At 41.8% G+C, this 22,510-nt stretch overlaps 1 protein-coding gene across 8 annotated transcripts in view; it reads right to left on the reverse strand.

Moving 5' to 3' along the window:
- PITPNM3 (PITPNM family member 3) overlaps positions 1-22,510 on the reverse strand; it is a 357,658-nt gene that overhangs the window by 234,058 nt on the left and 101,090 nt on the right. For 6 of the 8 annotated variants that reach the window (XR_012155383.1, XM_073315258.1, XM_073315263.1 and 3 more), the window contains one exon: positions 19,926-20,021. Coding sequence is in view for 6 of the 8 variants with exons in the window: in XM_073315258.1 (XP_073171359.1) it covers positions 19,926-20,021 (96 nt within the window). In the remaining 2 variants the exon portion in view is untranslated. Of the gene's footprint in view, positions 1-11,343; positions 11,430-19,925; positions 20,022-22,510 lie in introns of those variants that run through there. The other 2 variants (XM_073315264.1, XM_073315259.1) reach the window with 2 other exon arrangements.

The raw sequence follows: 22,510 nt of genomic DNA on the forward strand, positions 1-22,510 counted from the left end.
CTATTCAAGTGGCCCATCAAAAGAATACTTAGATCACAACGGAAGGCGCCCATCTACACTGAATGAACTTTCCTGTGAACATTACAGCTAAAGTATAGGTAATAGCCTCTCCTGTGACTAATTGAAATCATGCATGGATATGGGACTTGCCCATGTGACTCCAAACACCATCTTGCTACCTGTAATTTTTCACTAGCTGTGCTGAGGGCTTTGTTTGAAACAATGGATTTCCCTCCACATGGCAGAAGCTATAAAAGGCTCTGGAAACATCTGCATTTTGCCTCTTTCCTGCTCAAACCTCTGGACTATGAGGAACTTGTACTAATGGGAGCATTCTAACCAAAGGACTGAGGACCTTCCAATGATTTGGAAGCAACCAGAGACTTAACAAGCCAGCAGTTTATTCCATCACTGCTACAAGCCTGAACCAAGAACTTTGCTATTGTTGTACATATTTGATTCCTTTAACCAATTTTTAACTCTCACCTTTCTTTCTTTTTATAAATGAACCTTTAGATTTTAGATACTAAAAAATTGGCAACAGTGTGATTATTGGATACGATCTGAGTTGTATATTGACCTGGGTGTGTGGCTGGTCCTTTGGGATCAGAAGAACATTTTATTTGATTAAACTGGTTTTAAAAAAAACACTCATCTTTAAGTCTAGTGTTTTTGGTGGTGATACAAGGACTGGAATACCTAAGGAAACTACTTTTCTGACTTCTTGCTAGCCAGTGTGGTGAAACAGAAGTTTATTTTTGTTGCTGGTTTGGTATATCTTATGGGAGAATAACCACCAGTTTTGGGGTGTGTCTGTCCTATTTCTCAGGGGTTTGTCCTGAATTTGGTATTCTCAGTTGTGACCCATGGTGACAGAGACATTTTGAAGAAGCAGTTACCATGAGTAAATCAGCTCTTTGCTCAAGAAGTGAAACAAAAGGGGAACAGGGCCTGTGCATCAGAGGCCAAGGGAGGCCTAGCCCAGGCCATGGCCCCACCCACATTCTGCCCCGAGGCCCCTCCCTTGCTCCCCCTCTACCCTGAAGCCAGCAGGGGCTCAACTCCAGCTGGCAGCCTGAAGCTCGGCCACCGGCAGCCAGGAGTGGCTCGGGCCACCTGGCGGCCTGCGGTGGAGAGAGTCTTGCTCTGGCTACCGGGGGAAGGGGAGACCCTCAGGCAGAAGGGACAGAGCTGGAAGGATAGCCTCCCCGAAGGGGAGAGGGGGTTCACCCACCACCCACGGAAGAGGGATTCACATCCAGGATCTGTTGGGAGTATTTGAAGGAAGCAGGGGAGTTGAACAATTTTTATGGGGGGCGGGGAGGGAGGGTGCTAAAAGTGGCAAGCATATATGTGGTTATTACTACTTCAAGCCAGGGGGTGCACACGCAGCACCTCAGTAGGAACTATATATGATGGCAGTGGCAAAAGGTGACTCACATAGCAGGTCTAGCAGCAAGATTAGAAGAGGGTCTGGAGCAGAGAGAGAAAAGCATATAACTATGGGAAAGGGTTGAAGAGGAGACAAGTACCTGGTAGCTATGGGGAGGAAACACAGAGCTGGGACTTTTGAATTATAACTAAGAGAGACAATGACTGCAGCAAAGAACTAACTCCCCAGGCAACATGGATCTCTGCCGTGAGATTATGCAGCCAAGATTCGGAGCCACTGTTGGATCACTTTGAGGCACTGCTGTGAGAGACAAGAGGATGATGCAATGTCAGCCCCAAAGTTATTTTGGGACGTAGAAACATCTCTGCATGGGAGAGAAGTCAATCCTCCGTGTATGAAAATGGGAGTCTAAACACAGAGACAGAAAAAGTTCCTTAGAAGATGAGACAAAGGCCTGGAAAGCAGACAGTTTACCCAGAGACAGAAGCCCAGAAAAGCAAGCAGACCAGCAACTTTAGAAGTCCTAAGAATTTTTTCTGTTGTGAATATAAAAACATATGTAGACTGGTACACAGGACCTTGTATATTCACTATGCTGCATAAAGAAGATGACGTTACTGAATATGGTAAAAAGAAAAGGAGTACTTGTGGCACCTTAGAGACTAACCAATTTATTTGAGCATAAGCTTTCGTGAGCTACAGCTCAGCTCACGAAAGCTTATGCTCAAATAAATTGGTTAGTCTCTAAGGTGCCACAAGTATTCCTTTTCTTTTTGTGAATACAGATTAACACGGCTGTTACTCTGAAAACTGAATATGGTGTGATGTCTCATATTAATGCAGCTTCTTATACTGACATAAAAATAACCCAGTTGTTCAAGAATCTAGGTTACGATTTTCAAAGGAGCTTAACTGCCTTTAGACTGCTTTGGAAATCCTTGTTTCAGCCTTTGTAATGGCACAGAAAAATGGTAATTTCCACCCAATTTATTGTCTCAATATCAATAACATTTTGAAGTACCATATATACTCGTTAATTAGCCTGTTTGTTTATAAGCCGATCTCCGAAGATGGTTAGGTAAAAATAGCAAAAACTGTATGACCCTTTCATAAGTCGATCCTATATTTCAGGGGTTGGCAAACTTTGGCTCCTGGCCCGTTAGGGTAAGCCGCTAGCAGGCCTGGATGTTTTGTTTACCTGAAGCGTTCACAGGCACGGAGCCCCTCTGCTCACAGTGGCCGCGGTTTACCATTCACAGCCAGTGGGAGCTGCGGGAAATGGCGCCACTTCCCGCCGCTCCCATTGGCTGGGAACGGCAAACTGCGGCCACACACAACTGAGGGGCTCCGTGCCTGCAGATGCTCCAGGTAAACAAAACAACAATATATTAGATATTCAATTCAATGATTCCATAGAGTTTAAAATCATAAAATTTTGGGTAGACCAGTTTATAAGCTGACCCCCCGCTCTTTGATGCGTCACTTTTTTTTACCAAAAATATTCAGCTTATGAACGAGTATATACAGTACATAATTTTCTCACCTAATGCCCCAAACCAAAGCCCTTTGAAGTCAGTGGGAATCTTTCCATTGACTTAATGACTTTGGCTCAGGCCACAAATGCACACCAGTATGGAAACGCTCTAGACAAAAGGAGCATATACATTAAGATGTGTAACCAAGGAAACTAAGAAGCCGAGATGGGACCTGGAGCCCAGTTCTACCCTCAGTTATGTGCATACAATTCCACTTTTTCTTCAATGGGATCCGTGCTTGCACATCAGACAACTAAGTTTGGTTCAGAGTCTATAGCTTCCGGCTGGTACTAAAGAGGTAAAAATTATGTGTGCAACTTGAGATATTACCATACAGAGCCATCAGGCCACTGATACAGTACTGTATATTAATGGAAAAGAAGCTATTGAAGGGACATACCATAAAGTGTCAAGAAAAATCAATAAGGGCTCTGTGATTACCAGATGGAAGTTACCTCTTCCACTCAAAAGCAGCCAATGGAAGGCAGTGGGTTTGGGGTCAAGAAACTAAACATCTTGTGAAAATAGGGCATTAGAGCTGGGGAAGAACTGGATTTTCCGTTTTGTGGGGAATGCCACAGGTCTGAAAAAAAAGATTCCATTCTGAAACCAAACGAAAGCAAAAAAATGGAAGATTCCCACTAAACACTTAAATTTCATTTTGGGTGGATTGAAACATTTCATTTGTATGAAATCAAAATGTTTCCTTCCAGTTTTGACTTTATTATATTGTATAATAATTTTTTTTAAATTGAAGTGAAAAGTTGTGTCAAAATGAAAAATTGAAATGTTTTGTTTCAACTTTATTGAAACACTTCTTTTCCCCCAACTTTTCTATCAAAACTAAGATTTTTAATCAAAATCTACATGTTTCTGCAAAAAATGTTGCTTTTGACAAACTGGCATTTTCTGATGGAAAAAAGTTCAACTGGAAAGTTTCCCACCAGCTCTACAGGTAATTTTGGAGGATTCCTGCAACTGTTGACATTGATTTTCAGTAAGTCTGGGAACATCATGGAAGTGCCAGAGGACTGGAAGAAAGCTAATGTTGTGCTAATATTTTTAAAAGGGTAAAAATGGGATGACTCAGGTAATTACAGGTCTGTCAGCCTATCAATAATCCAGGGCAAAATAATGGAACACTGATAGGGGACTCAATTAAAAAAAGAATGAAAGAGGACTAATACCTTATGCCATCAACATGGGTTTATAGAAAATAGATCTTATCAAACTACATGACACCTTGATTAGTGAACTAGAATGATCCAAAATCAATATGGCACACATTAAATAGATTAAAAACTGGGGAACTCATAGGTCTCAAAATGTAGTTGTAAATGAGGAATCATGATCGAGCAGGTATGTTTCTAGTGGGTCCTACACTATTTAACATTTCTATCAATGACCTGGAAGAAAACAAAATCATTACTGGTAGTTTCCCGGCAACACAAAGACTGGAGGAGTGGTAAATAACGAAGTAGACAGGTCACAGATACAGAGTTATCCCGGCATCGTTTGGTAAGCTGAGCACAAGCAAATTATATGCATTTCAATATGGTCAAGTCAAGTCACACTTCTAGGAACAAAGAACATTAAATAGGATGGGGGACTGAATCCTGGGAAGCGGTAACCCTGAAAAGAGATTGGGGGTCACAGTGTCTCAGGTGGACATTGCTACAGCACACTGAAAGTTGTGGAGAGCAGCTACAGCACGGTCCACATGGAACATTACTGTGCAGCCAGCACAAATCATACCCTGGCTTACCATCCTCTACATACTGAGATTGTGAGCTGACGCATTGTCCTTCTCTTATATCTGCGCTTTCCCATTATAAAACACGATTCCTCACCAAGTTTTCACAGGATTGTCAAACTATGCTTTTTTTGTTTTGTTTTCAACACAGCTTGCTTGGGGATACATATTTCTATTTTAAAATATCCAGGGACACTGGAGCAAGCCACTGTATTGTCAACAAATTCTACAAGTGTTCTAAATATTTCAAGGTACTTGAAAATGAATTTATTCTTTTGGAGATCTGTAACTAATTGCCTAAGGTACAGCTTGAAAACTGAAACAAACTGAATTATACCCTTCCGTAAAAGGCTTTTCTTGTTTTCTAAATTACACAGCTTGATTTCCAACTAACGAGGATGATTTTGCAGCAGGGAAGAAAGGAAAAAAAAAAAAAGACCCTAAACAGTCTGTGTCAAATAAGATTCTGAAAGTAATTTAATCAGCTTCTATAAAAGTATGATGACAATATAGCATTACTGGTATGTGCTCAATGGAATAATTAACTGCACATATATCCCTTTGTTCTGTCATTTTGTGGGTTCTCTTTGAAATTTAACAACAAAATATTACTTTAAAAGGTTTGCATAAAATCACTTGCTCTGAAGCATCTCCTGTTAAAAAATAATTTTAGTGCCATCTATACTGCTGTCACAATGATAGTATGAAGTAATGTACTGGGCCTGATCCTGTCAGATCCCTTCAGATGAACTCACACTGATTTCAATGGGCACTTCATAGTCAGAGCTGGCAAGGTCAGAGAACTCCTAGTGTGTAAACAAGTCTAGATGTTAATTCCCAGGTTCATGTTCATGTTCATAATTCACATGCTCCTTTCCACATCAAGCTTATTTCTTGTATACAAAGAGCTCTAGCAACTTCCATAATTATTTATTTCAGAAGCAACTCCGGGGTACTGTGTTGACCAATTTTCTATCATGACAATGGTTTGATCCCCTGCTAAAAAGGTCAAATTATGCTTTAGGTATGATTTCATCTGACTGTATTATAAACCATACAAAATTTAGAGCGATAAACATGCCACATTTTAATCAATATGTTCTAATGGCAAAGATCACCAGTCGTCATGGGATTTGTATAACATTCATTATTATTGCACTCATCATTCCAGGATACCTAATGCTCTATGTGATTAGTTATCAGCTAATACCAGTAAATATCAGTAAATACCAGCGAGGGAGAGGAATTAGTTAAGCTCAGTACCAATGTGGACACAAGAACAAATGGATATAAACTGGCCACCAGGAAATTTAGACTAGAAATTAGACGAAGGTTTCTAACCATCAGAGGAGTGAAGTTTTGGAACAGCCTTCCAAGGGAAGCAGTGGGAGCAAAAGATCTATCTGGCTTTAAGATTAAACTCGATAAGTTTATGGAGGAGATGGTATGATGGGATAACATGGTTTTGGTAATTAAATATTCATGGTAAATAGGCCCAATGGCCTGTGATGGGATATTAGATGGGGTGGGATCTGAGTTACCCAGGAAAGAATTTTCTGTAGTATCTGGCTGATGAATCTTGCCCATATGCTCAGGGTTTAGCTGATCGCCATATTTGGAGTCGGGAAGGAATTTTCCTCCAAGGCAGATTGGAAGAGGCCCTGGAGGTTTTTCGCCTTCCTCGTAGCATGGGGCATGGGTCACTTGCTGGAGGATTCTCTGCTCCTTGAAGTCTTTAAACCACGATTTGAGGACTTCAATAGCACAGACATAGGTGAGAGGTTTTTTGCAGGAGTGGTGGGTGAAATTCTGTGGCCTGCATTGTGCAGGTCAGACTAGATGATCATAATGGTCCCTTCTGACCTAAATATCTATGAATCTATAGGAAAGAAGAATCACAATGACGACTATCATCTAAAGAGGGTTTCTAGGATTAAAGGCATCCTAGTAAAGCATGTTCATTAAAGAAACATTGTGTATTCTATTCTACTCTATGTAGGTTCTTATCCCATGCTCATGACTGTAGTATCTCAGTGCTTTCCAGTAGTATATTAAGCAATGTGACTACACATCTGTCACACAGTGTTTATTCTCACATCTTAAATTATTTTGTTCTCAGATCTCCCTATTTCAGAGGATTACAATAGCGTATAGGTGCTTCCTCCCAGACCAGCTCCTGTTTCCATCTATTCCTGTAGGAAAGTCATAACCCTAGGTGTTTGACTGCACAGTTTGTTATCATATGATCATTTTTGTGGCAAGTGCCATCACAGCCCCATTCAGTAAAGCACTTAAGCATATGCTTAAGCCCATTTCTACTTAGGAATATGTGATATCAGTGGGACTTCAGCACACACTGAAGTGCTTTCCCAAGTAGGAATGTGCTTAAACCCATTCCTAAGTGCTTTCCTAAATCTCACCACACCTTACTGACCACTCTGCACTCTGCCAAACCCCGCCCTTGCCTACCTGTTCTCCACCCATAAGAGGTTGGTGGTTGCTCTCCACCCCACACAGGCTCTGGCAACATGGATAGCTCATGCAGGGTTAATACTCCCCTAAATGTCACAGGCCTTATAACTGAGGCCCAAGTAACCTATTAAAGGATTTCAAACTCAATACAGTCTTCGTCCCGCTAATAAAACACACCAGGAAAAATGGGTGAATAGCACAATAATTGTTCTCTTCCATTTTTGCTGTGTGTTGCTGCTTAGTTTATATAAGCCATTTGGTTCTTTTAACAGAACAACTTGAGGCAGAATGACTTATGGGGCTGCCCAAAGGCAAAAACAGCATTCCATTTATATGCTTCGTTGTGGCACTGAGCAGCAAGTGCCAGACAGCTCCTGGTTTAGCAGCGTTCTTCAGAAGCTCGAGTTCTCCCCTTGCCATCCAACCACGGCTCAATGTAGTTTTTCCAAGCCATGATGAATGAGGAAATTGGTAATGTAGAACCATTCACTTGTGCAGAACTCAAAGCACAATCGTGCACCAAGCCCAAAGTAGTAGAGCACCAAGGAACTTTACGAGCGCTTTAAACAATGGCAAATTATGAACAGTAAATGGACATTTGTCCTTCATGATTCCCTTCAGTTGTTGCTACTGATAGGCATTAAATATAATTTATCCACTGCACCTTTGCTTGTTGTGGCTGCCCAAGCTATAATTATCCTAAAATAACTACTCTACTTCAGTGAAAAATCCCAGAGTGGGAGGGAAAGGCAGAAAGAGAACAAGATTATTCAATATGCAGGTCACGCTAACATTTTTTAGCCTCTCTCTGCATCAATACCTTTAGCTCCCAAGATATTTGTCTATAACTATCTAGTTTGAAGCCACTCTGCCAAGATCATAGGCTTCTGGACGAGTTTGCATCTAAAATTCTGTATTGCATTGGGAAGATCTAAATATAGATTTACTTGGTTAAAAAAATATCTGAATTAAAAGAGTGCATGTGTTTGTGGGAGTAGAGGGTGGGGTTTAGTTGGCATCACCTCATTAGCTAAGAGAACAGTACAAGAGCCTTGAAATTATCCTTCAAATCTTGGTGTTTTTGAGGGGAATGTCCAGAAGTTCCCTAAGATAGCCATACTATTTCAATCTTCTACTTTACATGGGACATCAGTGGTACATAGGACCTGAGCTGGCTCTGTGCACAGAAGAAAATTTCACCCTCTGTGACCAAGGCATGTAGCCCCAGAAGTTTAGAAGTATTTGGGCACCTACAGATGCAGATAAGTGCCTAATGGGATTTTCAGACATGCCTAACTCGCACTGCACGAAGGTGCTTTTGAAAATCCCACTGGGTGCTTATCTACACTTTTATGTGCCCAAGTACCTTTAAAAATCTGGTTCACAGTTACTTTCCACTTATTCTATGAACAGACCATGCCAATTCCTGCTCCCCTGACTTGCCACAAGCTCTGAGTAAGAAGCAACCTGTAGAGAGGTGCTGGCCCCAGTAGCAGACCAGGAATCAGCATGTATCGGAATTACACTCTGGCCTCTGGCTCCCCCTTGCTCCAATGGGAAAGAAGCAACCTGCACCAGCACGATAACTATGCTAACAAGTGCACTGGGAGAGGTGGAGCCATGGTTCTACCCACCACCCATGCAGGACAGGGAGTAACAGCCCCATGAAGGTTGCTCTCCTGCCTCACTGCAGCCGATGAAGATGAGGCAGGGGTGTAACAGCAGCCATAGATCACTGTACTTACCCTTGCCACCCTGAGGTCAGTTGCTGATTAGAGCTGTGCAAAAGAAAAAAAAAACCACAAGTTCTTTCTGTACACGTGCTGGTAATACACACCAGGGGAATTTACACAGGCACTAAGGCACCCAATGCCAACGGAGAGCCAACGGGAGTTGGGTGACTAACTCCCATTTGTGCTTTTGAAGATCTCCCCCCGACCCTACCCTACCCCACTCCCCATGTGCGTACGTAAGCACGCATACACACACACACGCTCTGTTTTGGAAAGTTCACAGCAAAGTGTGACCACTACATTTCACGCTGACCACTTGAGTTTCATCAGTATCTTGTGCTCCCCATCTATATGCCGGATTCATCGTTTGTATCACCTTAGATTGTAAGCTCCTTGGGGTAGGAACCGTCTACCTCTTCGCTATGGTGTTTATACAGGGCCTAACACAATGCCAGACTGGTGTATAACAGAGTCCTTAGTTACTACCGCAGTACCAATAGCAATCACCGTTTCTTTTTACTCACCAGAATGTGTGTGTGGAAATGAAAGGCAACCACCAGTGAATAGCTTTCATTTAAGCTGCAAAATATGTTTTTGCTGTTTCTACAACCTTTCCATACACACACACACACACACTTGCTTTAGCTGTGTCACAATAGTGTTTGAAAGGACACTTCATTTATTCACTATTCTGTGGCTCTGTATACTGTACCAAGGCCAGGAGATTGAAAAATATGTTTCTGCTTCCCCCGGCCATGATAAATGAGCCTGAGTGCTGCTCCCAGCTAAAAGGGTATGTTCTATACACGAGAAATTCTAACTACTTCTCTCACCCTCTAGATACTTCAATCTCACTTCAACTTATTCCTTTGTCAACTCTCTAAAAGAATCTATCAGCAGCTGATGTTACTGCAAGAAGCGCTAAGGGCACAGAACACTAATAGTAACCTTTTGAGGATGACTCAAAAGCAGAAATTCGAGACATTCAAGGACTTTTTAAAAAAATTCATTACTATCCTTCTAATCATATAAAGTTATCGAAGCTCATAGTAGAAATGATGCCCAACCAAAGGCCTTTAGCTTTTAGGGAATGAAACACCAGTTGTATATGTATTCAGAACCAATACCTAGCTCCCGATTCATTAACATCACTCGAGGTATTCTCTTTCCAGTGCACCATCAGAACCCCCTCTCCTTTTCAACTTTGGCCGTAGGCTTAACCAAAAGCAATTTTAAACAACAAGTATAATGAAGCGCCTGTCTCTACTACGAACAGCAGAAACAACCCATTCAAAGGTTTGACACAATAAGTGAAACTGCTCTGAGGCTGTGGCCTTGTGTAACAGAGAGTGTTCTGTCCCTTTAAGACTGGGGGGGCCTGCAGCCAACCCAGTTTGGAGGGAGAGCCTTCCCCCTTCCCCAAACAAGCATTTAAGCCTGGAAGACGCATTCAGACCCAGCTGGGAAAGGATCAGATGATTCTTATCAAGGCCTGAAAGAGTTCACTTACCCAAGAGCTGCAGAAAGTTAAATGGATCCGGTGCCAGGACCCGACACAACAGAAAGACACACCAGGGGAAAGACCACTGTGCCCCTGCAGAAGACCCCAAGTCAGGAGGAGAGCCCAGGTTTATATGTGGAACTGTTTTATTGTGTTAGAAGACCAGTGCCCTGAAGGAAGGGCCTGAACAGACTTTGGGCCTGGGGTTAGTCTTTCCTGGGCTGAAGGAGACAAGCCAGTAGCCCTCGCAGTGTGTGGCAGTCTGGACCTCTTTCCATCAGCTCTGGAGAGAGTGGTTTGAACTGGAACGGTGACAGATTTGAAATGTTTTTTTCAGGTTGCATAACCTGAATTCTAGCACATCAATGACATCTATCAGAAACAGAAGCTGATCACAAGGACAGAGGTCTTCCCATCGCCAAACCTATGGCAACTGCAGGGGATGGATATCATGGGATATGCCCACCCAATCCTAAGAGCTGGATGTTCATTCTTATTACATTTTCATAGTGTCCGCATGCTTCTCCCTCGGTCCCCACTCTCCAACCCTGTTGCTGCTTAGTTCAAAAAGATCCTTACATATGTTTCTATGAGCCCGTCTTGGCATTTCTGTATGACAATGAGACCTCCCACTCACATAGTTTTCCTCTTCTCCATTCTAGAGCTTGGGTGTCCTTGGATGAGATGACCTATCTAAATTCCACCTCTCTCTCTCGTTTATTTATAGGGTATCAGCCACTGCAGTATCTACAGTGTATGGCACCATTATAGTTACACAATTCAGTTATCACCAACTTACTCAAGACCCTCTATCTTTAATCAGTTTGGTGGTCCTGCTCTGGACCTTCCCCAGGATATGCACACCCTGCTTTATCTTGTAAGCTATCCCAAACTGAACAGTATGTCCTGTGCTGGGTCCAATTAGAGCTTTGTACATTGGTATAAAATGATTTCACCTTTAGTTGATTACAAAACCCTGTTTGATGCCATCTGAATCCACCAACCTGGGCCTTCTTTGTTTCAGTTCAACTATCAGCGACACCTGCCAGTTACAAAAGGATATTGGTTAAGATTTTCATAGCTGCCTAGGAGACCTGTTGGCTACGGGTTACCTATGCAGCGACTAGTCAGTTTGTGTTACATGTCCCCCTGCGTATCCACTCCACAGAAGATGAGAGTCTGTTACAGCCACAGCTACAGAGGCTGATTCTTTAGCTCAGGCTCTTGAGACTCTTGCTTTTAGCACGAGAGGTCCACGGTTGAATCCCTGGTGTCAGCCAAGATGGTGGCTGTCATACCTATATATAAACACCATACAACTTTAAGGATGCGGTCCAAGCTTTTCAAAGGTGGCTAGTGATTTTTTGGATGTGTTTGTATTTGGGTGTCCTATGCCCTAACACCCCTTAGAAAGGCCTGATTTTCTGGCAATGCTGGGTTCCCACCTTCTCATGATCAGGCACCTCAAGCTGTGCACTCAAAATCTGTCTGTAGCCCTATGACCCTATGCCCAGGTTTCAGAGTAGCAGCCGTGTTAGTGTGTATCCGCAAAAAGAACAGGAGTACTCGTGGCACCTTAGAGACTAACACATTTATTAGAGCATAAGCTTTCGTGGGCTACAGCCCACTTCATTGGATGCATAGAATGGAACATATAGTAAGAAGATATATGTATACATACAGAGAAGGTGGAAGTTGCCATACAAACTGTGAGAGGCTAATTAATTAAGATGAGCTATTATCAGTAAGAGAAAAAAACTTTTGTAGTGATAATCAAGATGGCCCATTTAGACAGTTGACAAGAAGGTGTGAGGATACTTAACTTGGGGAAATAGATTCAATATGTGTAATGACCCTATGCCCAGACTGCCTGGTATGAATTGCACCTGCTATAGGATACCAGTGATTTTCATCTTTGGTATTCTGAATCCATACTTCTCAAAAAATATATATTTCCTTGTCTTTAGGCTGCATACTGCTTCCATTTTCATGGTAATGTACTACTAATCAAAGTATTGTACAGAGTCGTTAACTTCACAAAAGACCAGCTAATGGGACCTGTACGCAAGCTGTGGGGGAAATGAATGCATCTGTTCATAGGAGATGTGTATAACAGGAAGAGACATCATTTAGCTGAACGGGTGTCATAAGCAAAATCAAAGAAGCTATGCAGGGTTAAGGAACAGGATCTCACACCAGTGATGTCCCCCCTCCCCTCTTCTCCAAAGACAGAGGTTTCCAACTGAAAGAGGGAGGTTTTTGTAAGGAAACGAGAGGACTGCAATACAATTTCTCTATGGGCTCCTCTCTCAGAAGCCTGTCACACTGGTTGTAAGCTTCTACCATGCTGTGAATCCAGGTCATCTTGCCAGATTCTGTAACTGAGGCAAGTGTGTCAATCTAGCAGTTGCTTTCCAGGAATAGTCATCTAGGCACATGTGTGTTTAACTGTAGATTTGACTGCACTGCAACCGGGAGTGCGATTGCAGAACATGTCGACATACTCGTGCTAGCTTACGGTATCCAGCTCGGGTACCAACAGCAGCGAAGCCACGACACCATGGACTTCAGTGCAGGCTAGCTGATCGAACAATTATCAAAGGATGCAGGAAGATTTGTACTGCCCGTTTGGAAGCCTGGACTGCCATGGCTGCACTGCTCTGGTACCCAAGCTGGGTTAAAGGCTGCTGGGCTGGGGTATGTTTACACATGCTGCAGTTACAGTCCCTGACTGCAGTATAAACATAGCCTCGGTCTCCTCTCAAATTGACAATGAAAAGTAACTGTAGCTAAGCCAAACTGAGCATCTAGGTGCTCGTATGGCCCCATCACATCAGTGTCTAAGTATCTGCCAAGTATTTACAAATAGGTTTATTTTAAAAGGTATATTGAAATGCCCCATCTTGAGACAGTTGCTGCATGATGCACTGACTGCTGACCTCGAAGCAGAGAGACGAGATCGTGTCTCTGCCAGCCTCCATGTTCATACAGGCATGGAGAAAGTGCGGCTACCGATTCTGTGCAAAGACTGTTACAGCCACAGACCTAAGGAGCATGAAGCAAGCATAACATGACACCCCTGTGGAGGTTGTCAGCAGCAGGCAATGAACCAGTGACTTCGGGGTCTAAAACGATGAGCGTCTACTGCCCAAGCTAAAAGTCCCACATGTGTGAGCTCAAAGGCCGTAACTGCCTCTTAAAGCTTCAGATGGCCCTTCCACTTGAGGAGACAGAGAGTCACACTAAGGATGGGTTACCCAACCATTACAGAATGCTATACAGAAAATCTCTCATATGGAGATTAGCTTCTGCACCATGAACCTAAGGAAGAGCAAGGCTACCTGGAGTTGTAGTTGTATTTGCAGAGTAAAATTATCCAAGACTGGCACACAGGGAAAAAGCAGCAGTACCACTGTATTAGGGCCAGTTGCATCAGCATAAAATGGTAGGAGGAAATAACATATCCTATTTAGTGCCAGCAAAAAGGGAAGAATTTTTAAAGAGAACTTATTTGATTTCCCTGGAAATCAAAGATCTCATGCACACACAAAAAAGTATGCTCCCTTGTCATGGGTTTTTAAAATCCAAACATTGAAATAGAACTTTTAAACGCAACTGTACATGTATATTTCGTATAAGATTATTTATTTCCAGGGAAAGTCAAATAAGTTCTTGACACCTCTTAAAAAAGTGCTTTCCCCTTATTTCTAGCACTAAATAACTATCCTATTTCCTCCTATCCTTTTATGCCGGTGCAGCTGGCTCCAACACAGTAGCACTGAAACTTCTTCTTGGATGTGCCAGTCTCTGTTACTTTTATTCTGAAAATACAACTGCACCTCCAGACAGCCTTGCTCTTCCTTAGGTTAATGGTGCTTAATAGATATGGATTATGGAAGCATAGTGAGACTGGGTCTCAAATTCAAATCTCAGATGTCCACATCCATTGCTACATGGACTGAGCATCACTCCTGTGATTTATCTTCTACTTAATTGGTATCACATTCCTCGGCTGAGCCTATTTAGACTTAAAATGAAACCACTGAAAAATAAACCATGCGTTTTCGGTGCACTAAAAGGAAAGACCTACTAAGGGAAAACCTATCGCCGCAAAAATGTGCTAGGTGAAAATAGCACATTCAGGAAAGTCAATAAGTCATTTTCAACTGCTAAAAGCTATGCAGGAAGCCTGGCGATTCTTCTCTTAGGGCTCGTCTACACTTAAAACGCTACAGTGGTGCCAATGTAAGTAGTAAATCAGGCTCACTCTTTTGACAGTTAAATGTGTATTTTTACACTCTCCTCACCTATAACTGAAAAAAATACACACAGTTAAACAACATAGGTCAGGTCCCTCAGCTGGTTTGAATTGGCATATCATCATTTACATCAACAGAACTATGCTGATATACATCAGCGGAAGATCTGGCCCTACACTTCCACTGAACATTCAGAATCCTCCTCTTCCTACATCTCTTTCAGCCACATCACTCTGTCCCAAGAAATAACTCCTTCTTTGCATTAGTTAGCTCGTGGGAAGAGAGATTTGAGAAAATATATCTCAAATATATATTTGAGAAAAGTTTGAGATACACATTTTGATTGTTTTCCATTTCCTTATGGGACAAGACTTTCCCTGCTCTGAAATCTGTATTAGTCAGGAATTATTCCTTCTAAAATCCATCCTTAACAGCCTGAGCTATACAAGCCACCCACTCAAGTACACTGCAGCACTCTTTTAATCATGTTCTAACACAACTGTTAGCATGGTTTCCCTGACAAATATGTACAGGGATTTTATGGCTAATATTTTTCTAGCAACAACCTTGTTTAAACATGATTGTTGCTGGTACAGCTCTGATCCACAACATTACTCGTATAGTGCCAAAAAGTCAGCCGCATATACTCATGAAAGCAGCAAGTCATCACTCTAGTTGGAAAAATGTTTTTCCAAGTTAGCAAAATCACTCTGGCTAAGAAAACATGCCACTTCCAAGAAGCACCAAGATCTTTCATGCTTTTAGGGCCAAATATTCAAACATGCATAACGCAGCTTGGGTAGACGCATACCAACCACCATGCAGGTCAGGTTGGCATGGGTACAAAGTTTCATGTATGAACATACCTCAACTTCAGTAGCTAAGGGCATGATCCAAAGCCCATTGAAGACTGAAATCACGAACTTCAATTGATTTTAACGGGCTCGGAGTCAGGCCCAAAGTGGATTGTGTGGAAGTGTGCATGCAAATTTCTGTCAACTTGGCTGTAGCTTTTTAGCTAACCCTGCCACTCTTGTTTGTCACTGGACAAAACATGGGAAAAGAGGGAATGTATCACAGTGAGCCATAAGAGAAATCATCTATTCTGCCTAACATATAGCGTTCCTACTGCTTTGCACAATGCAAATTGCTTTGGTCCCACCTCATGCAGCTATTACGCTGAGGAATGTTTTAGTCACTTGAGTTGGTTTTTCATATGCTAGCAGTGACCTGCTCTGTAAAATGTCCCACTGCAGCAGCTGAGATCTTGTAGTCAACCTCTGTACAAAATACTACAACCATGCAGGGCTCTTCCTTACAGAAAACATTCCACCTGAGGAGCCAAGCGAGCTCAAGTCCGGTAACCTAAACGGCAAAATGCAAATGCTTTTTTGTAAAATAGAGATTTCAACTAATTTACTGTTTATGAGTTACCAGGGAGTCTCCAGACATACACAGCGGATTTTAAAGAGGTGCCCAATGGGGTGATTCAAATATCTTAAGGTTTGTTTTCACATTTTAAAAAAACAAACAGAGTGAGCGGCTGAGCTGCCATGCTTACAGGCTCGGTCTAAATTTCTAGTTGTATCATATAGACTAAAGGCTGAAACTCCTCTCATAGCCATCCTTTTGTGCCTAAGTACTGGTATTAAACCAGGAAAAAGAGGGAGGGGAATAACGCTGAGGTACACAAGTTCATTAGGCAACTGATGTCCATGTATATTAAATATTCTCTCAGATTTATATCCAGTGGCACTAACCCACCCAATGCATAATAATCATCACCACCACCCATGAGGAAAAAGCAACTGCGTGCTCTTTCAACTGCAATCTGTTTGTCAAGCCATTTATCTTCTGAAAAATGCAAAAACCAGTTCTTGATTAATAACCCTCAGATTTCTCTTTAATAGTTGTGCAACTAAAGCACAGCTCTATGACAGGAGATCTGAATTCTATCCCCAGCTCTTGGCAGCGATGTGCTGTGTGACCTCAGGCAAGTCACACATCACTCTGTGCCTCAGTTTACCCATATATAAAAGGGGGTAAATAATATTTATCTACCTTTCAGGGGTGTTGTGGGACATAATCCATTAATTATTTGTAAACTACTTGAAGATTTGCAGATGGAAGGCCCTATAAAACAGCCAAGTAAATATTTTAAGTCTAATTTACAGAAGCACAGAAGAAACCTGCAACACCATGTACTTTTCTGGGAGTCAGGAAAGACCCTAAACAGAGTGCTCTCATTAGCACTACATAATACTAATACTATGCAGAGACCAGGGATAAGAAAATTTTGTTCTATAGACTGCGCTTACAAATAAATGAAGGGGGAGGACATAGACGTGTTCCTCTGGATGAAATTGCAGAGAACATTATCAAAACCTTGTCTGAGCTATAGCTGTAACTTTACTGGGAGCCCATTTCTATCTTCTGTGATTCCATATGATGTGAGCAAGTTTCATTTGAGAGTCATGGAAACAGATTCCCAGGCCAATTTCATTCAGCCCAATAACTTATATTTAGTTAACACACATCTTCCAGAAAGGCATCCTGAAGAAGAACTCTATGTAAGCTCGAAAGCTTGTCTCTTGCACCAACAGAAGTTGGTCTAATAAAAGATATTACCTCACCCACCCTGTCTCTCTAATATCCTGGGACCAAACACAGCTACAGCACTGCACAGAAAGACATCCATTCAAATACCCTTGCAAACTCCTTTGCAGCCCTCTGCTGCCCCACATACTCCATGGATAGCAAGCGTCCAAACAAGAATCAAATTTTGTCCCAAATTTCACTATGAAATTTTATTTTAAACCCATTTTTAATTTATTTGATTTAGAAACCAAGGGTTTGCCATTCAACCCTGGAATAAATATAGGTCTTAGGCAGGCACCTTGTCTTCCAAGTATCAAGTTGGCATTAATTTTACAGCTACCGTAAGTGATTCACAGAGAGCAAAATGGAAAGGGAGAAGCTAAGCAATTTGTTCAAAGCCATAGAGGGAGCCAATGTCAGAGCCAGGGAGAGAATTCAAAAGTTCCTGGCTCTCACGCCTGTGCTCAGACCACACTTCTCCCCAGGTAATATGTCAGCTGTACTAATCATACATATATAATGAAACAGCCAGTGTTAGGGGGAAAGATATTTCTGATTTATGTTCACGTAATTGAGATCAGAATAGCTGCACTGAGGTCAGTTCAGCTATTCTGGATTTAACGCCTGTGGACCTGGAGCCAGAATCTAAAGCAGTGGCTGTGTCTCCTCTGAAGTTACGCTACTGATCATACAAACAAAAAGTGCTTGGATTTTCCTCTTCCTACATTTGCCAAACTGCCTACCCCATTACACTACTTTACTCATGTTTATGGCAGATTTTCATATTTGCACTGTCATCTTCTTTGCAGCAGCTTTTTCATCTTCTCCCCCTCCCTTACATTTTGCAAGCAACCAAAAAAACCTGACCAAATGTCTCGTTCATACTGACTTTCAACTCAAACATATGTCAATGTGAAAACCCACCAGGTGGTTCTCTAATGAACGCAGGCTGGTTCTCCAATAATCCCACCAACGGAAAAGAAAAACCATTTTAAGCTATGAACTTTTATTGCAAGACAGCAGACAAAGTAGTCAAACATGCATGCCTGGATACTACCTAAAAACACCAATTACCTTTTGTAGCACCATCAGACATCCCCCAGACATCCAACAGACACACAATAATGAGGCAAGAACCTAGAAAGTTCAGAAAATTAATTCTATCTGCTGAAGAGAAGCCACGTTCAAATGGAGAGTGGAAACATTTGGAAAATGTCAGCTCTTGTACTATAAATATCGACAGATGCGGAAATTTAACAATCTCAACCATTAGAAATAAAATATCCATCTTCTTTGTTAAGCATTGAATGTTTTTTTTCAAGTAGTCGTCAGAAGAAACCTGCTGAATATGCCATTACCCAAAACAATCACATGGAAAAAATTGCATGTGTTTTCAAACCAGCACCTGGACATTTTAGCTTTGGCCTGTGGGGTGGTTGTTTCTTCATTATTTCAAACACACACGCACACATGTGCGTACACACGCTATAATCAACCGACTTGGGGGGGGGGGGGAAATCCTCTTGCTTCTGACCAGACAGATTGCTCTGCCCTTTAAAATTATCAAGTGCTAAAAATCCAGTAAGCTCACTGAACCCTTTTTCTACTCCTCTTAACTCCTGGAATTCAGGCACCAGTGCAACTTGAGGTTGCATCATCTATTGGTCTGTAAAAGAATCTTATTCCACCTCAACAGCCCACGTTACAAAACTGTTACAAGTAGGTTTCAAAGTAACAGCCGTGTTAGTCTGTCTTCGCAAAAAGAAAAGGAGTACTTGTGGCCCCTTAGAGACTAACCAATTTATTTGAGCCTGAGCTTTCGTGAGATACAGCTCACTTCATCGGAGTGAAGTGAAGCTGTAGCTCACGAAAGCTCATGCTCAAATAAATTGGTTAGTCTCTAAGGGGCCACAAGTACTTCTTTTCTTGTTACAAGTAGATTTCTCAACACTGACAGACTCTGTCATCTCCTGTGGGAAAAGGCCCAAGGGAAGCCTGCAGTTTATCTGTTCACATTTTTAATTTCCTGTAGACAAAACCACATTGGTCCCAATCCAAAAACTCCCCAGTATGTTACAGAAGAAAACCCAGTATTCCATAGTAAAAGTTGTTCATGGTCTGTCTAAGTGCCCCAGGAGGTTACAGGAGGAAGTTAGCCCTTCAGATTAACCAGTTGAGTACATTCATTATGGCTCATCTCCGGAAACTATTTATGCAGTTTTCACTCATCCACAAAACTCTAATCAACGTCAGTGGAAGTTTTGCCAGAGTAAAGCTGGAGGGTCTGATTTTCAAAGGTGCTGAGCACTTGCAACTCCCATGGATTTCATTAGGAGCTGTGTGTGCAAACTACTTCCGATGCTCTGGGGATGGGTGACATATGAAGGGATGATTAGTTGATAGGCTAAATAATCAGGTTCCTCAGGATTTGGCTTTTAGGTTCCAATCCTGCAAAGATTCACATGTATGCTTCACTTTACACACTGAGTGGCCTCACTGATGCCAATGGGAATATATGCAGTGTGCAATTTAAGCACATGCATAAGACTTTGCAGGAGAGAGGGCCTAAAGTCTATAAAACTTGACCTGGCAGGTAGAAGATTAAAAAGCAAATCCAAATGTAGTTACTTATGTTACTGCCGTAAAATTCTGAAGGGAAGAAAAAAAAAAACTGTACATACCTCGGGCATCAAAGAATTCATCGTCTGAGCTCTCCACAGAATCATTAATTATGTTCTGCATGTGCCACTGAGTGCCACTGAATCTGCGCGAACCAGCTGGAAGTAAAGACAGACTTACATTAACAAAATGAAATGATGATCTGCTCGCCAAGCTACAAAAGAAAAAGTCTAATTAAGTCCTCATAAATTGTGTGAGATGCTCATTTTGTCCAATTCATGTTTTTTAACCTAATGAGAGGGCCACTAAGAACATGTGGGATGACAGCAAAAATTATACCTTCTGCAAAATCTGAGTTAGAATGATTAAAGCAAACCCTTTATTCAGGTTCAGTGTGCAATGCTCTCCCCAAATGGAGTGACTTAAGAGACAAAGAAAAATTCCATTCATTTGAACTTGTCAGACCATTACATTCCAAGCTCGCCTTCAAGCTGTGCAAATACGTCTAAAGGCAGAAAGAAGCATTTCTTAGGGACAGCGGAGCAGCTCACATTAGAACTGAATTTCTTCCATAGCTCTTATGAAGATGCACCCTTCTGTTTGGCTTGCAGATTTGCATGCACACTACTGAATTTCCTCAAATGAACATCAAAGAGCTTTGGTTTTCTTTATTGTTAACATAAATGTTCCTGTAGCTTTTGACAGAAGCTTGACATTTGAAGATAAGAAGGCCAAAGCATTTTGGGAGAGCTAAATAACCATGTCACATTAATATAGCTCAGACACATTATATAACCTTACACTGATATGAAAACATGAAGCTATCTGCGCAGTTTGCATCATCCATTCCTCATATGTGATGGTGTGTGGTACCTATGTATGACAGGACTACGCCACACTTTCAGATAGGATGTAAAAAATGTCTGTAAGAACTGAACCATTCAGAGAGATACATAACTAGGGAGAAAGCTAGAATTTGGCCAGCATTCTCCTGGGCTAATATTGCCACAGTTTTCATTCCATTTAGTGCATTCATATACACAGGCTGTATTTTATTTCTGCAAATGAGAGGCTATATCACAAGACATGTACACTTGCAACCCCGCTTCAAGCCAATGGGAAGGCCAAGGGGAAAAGGTCCATCATTAACATTTTAGAACTAAATTAATCTTTTCATGAGCATCTACTTGCCATATCAAAACAGCCCCCTAAGTTTTAGTCACTTAATGAGCCCTGAGAAGAGGTGGATTCAAACTACGATGGCCCAATTGGCCCATCTTAATTTGAGGGCCTTCTGGCAAACCTTATGATTACCTAGTAATAATATTTCACTCTTGTAATAGGGCTCTTCATGCTTAGACCTCAAAGTGTGTTACAAAGGAGGTCAGGATCACAACCCCCATTTTTACAAATAGCAAAATGGAGGCACCGATTGGTGAATCAACTCATCCAAGGTCACCCAGTGTCAGAGCTGGGAAAAGAACCCACCTTTCTCCAAGTCCTAGTCGAGCACCCTGTCCAATGGACCATGCTGCCTCTCAATCTTTATAACCCTCTCTCTCTCCCTGGCTGTTCCCCCCACCCCCACCCAACTCAGAGTGCCACAGAGAAGAGGAGACACCATCCTGGCATTAACTAACATGGTGGGGATTTAATAGCCAAACCAAACCTTTTCCCCATCTAGCATTTTGGTATGGTCCTTGATAAAGAGATTGGGCCAACCACAGCATTTGGCTTTTGATCTGAACTCTGTCCATCTTCTAGTTGACATCACCTTTCTGGTACTCATTAGTGACAACTGATGTACCTTGTTAATGCGGAAGGTTTTGGACTCCTCAGAGAAATCCACAGTCACCAAGATATATGATTTCATTGTATGATAATGTAAGTGCAGAGCTACCCACTTAGCAAATACCTAGGCAACAAGCAAGCATGGTAAGCTTTTTAGCAATCTTCATTTCTATGTGGCCAGAATCAATAATGCACCGTGCTGTAATCAAACCCTCCCAGAAAAAGCCTTTGTCCATTTCACTTTAATATACGTCAGTAACATCACTGCCACTGACCAACAGAAGTGTTTCAAAGCAAGAGGAATGATTCAGTGCTGTAGCCTCACTGCAGGACGTTTGCGGGAAGTTTACTTTATGAATGGTTTGAAGGAATTTATATTAGTACCTATTTTAACCCCCCCCCTTTTCTTCACTCACACACAGAGTAGAACCCATATTTTACAAATTAACAGGACTGAGGGGTTCATAAAAATTGAAAAGCTCATACAATTGAACATGTCAAAATTACAGTAGATACAGTGCAAAAGTAGCAGTACGCTGCACTGCGTCACTTTCTCAGTGTCCTTCAAACCACTGCGAAACAATTTCCAATTCATTGGGATGTGCAAGGATGAGAACTTGTTCTTCATCAACTATCTTTTTGAAGACAGTGCACCTCATAGCCTTAATAGTTCCCTCCATCCCTTTTAGGGAAGTTGTCATTCAACAGCAACTTTTCAATCACACTTAGGTTTTGTATACACTACATACTTACTTCGGTATAACTACATCACTCAGGGATGTGAAAAATGCACACCCCTGAACAACGTTGTTATATTGACCTTATAGCGCTGTCTACACAGGAGGTTATCGGCAGA

Source organism: Lepidochelys kempii, chromosome 17 (assembly GCF_965140265.1).
Source record: "Lepidochelys kempii isolate rLepKem1 chromosome 17, rLepKem1.hap2, whole genome shotgun sequence".
Taxonomy (NCBI): Eukaryota; Metazoa; Chordata; order Testudines; family Cheloniidae; genus Lepidochelys; species Lepidochelys kempii.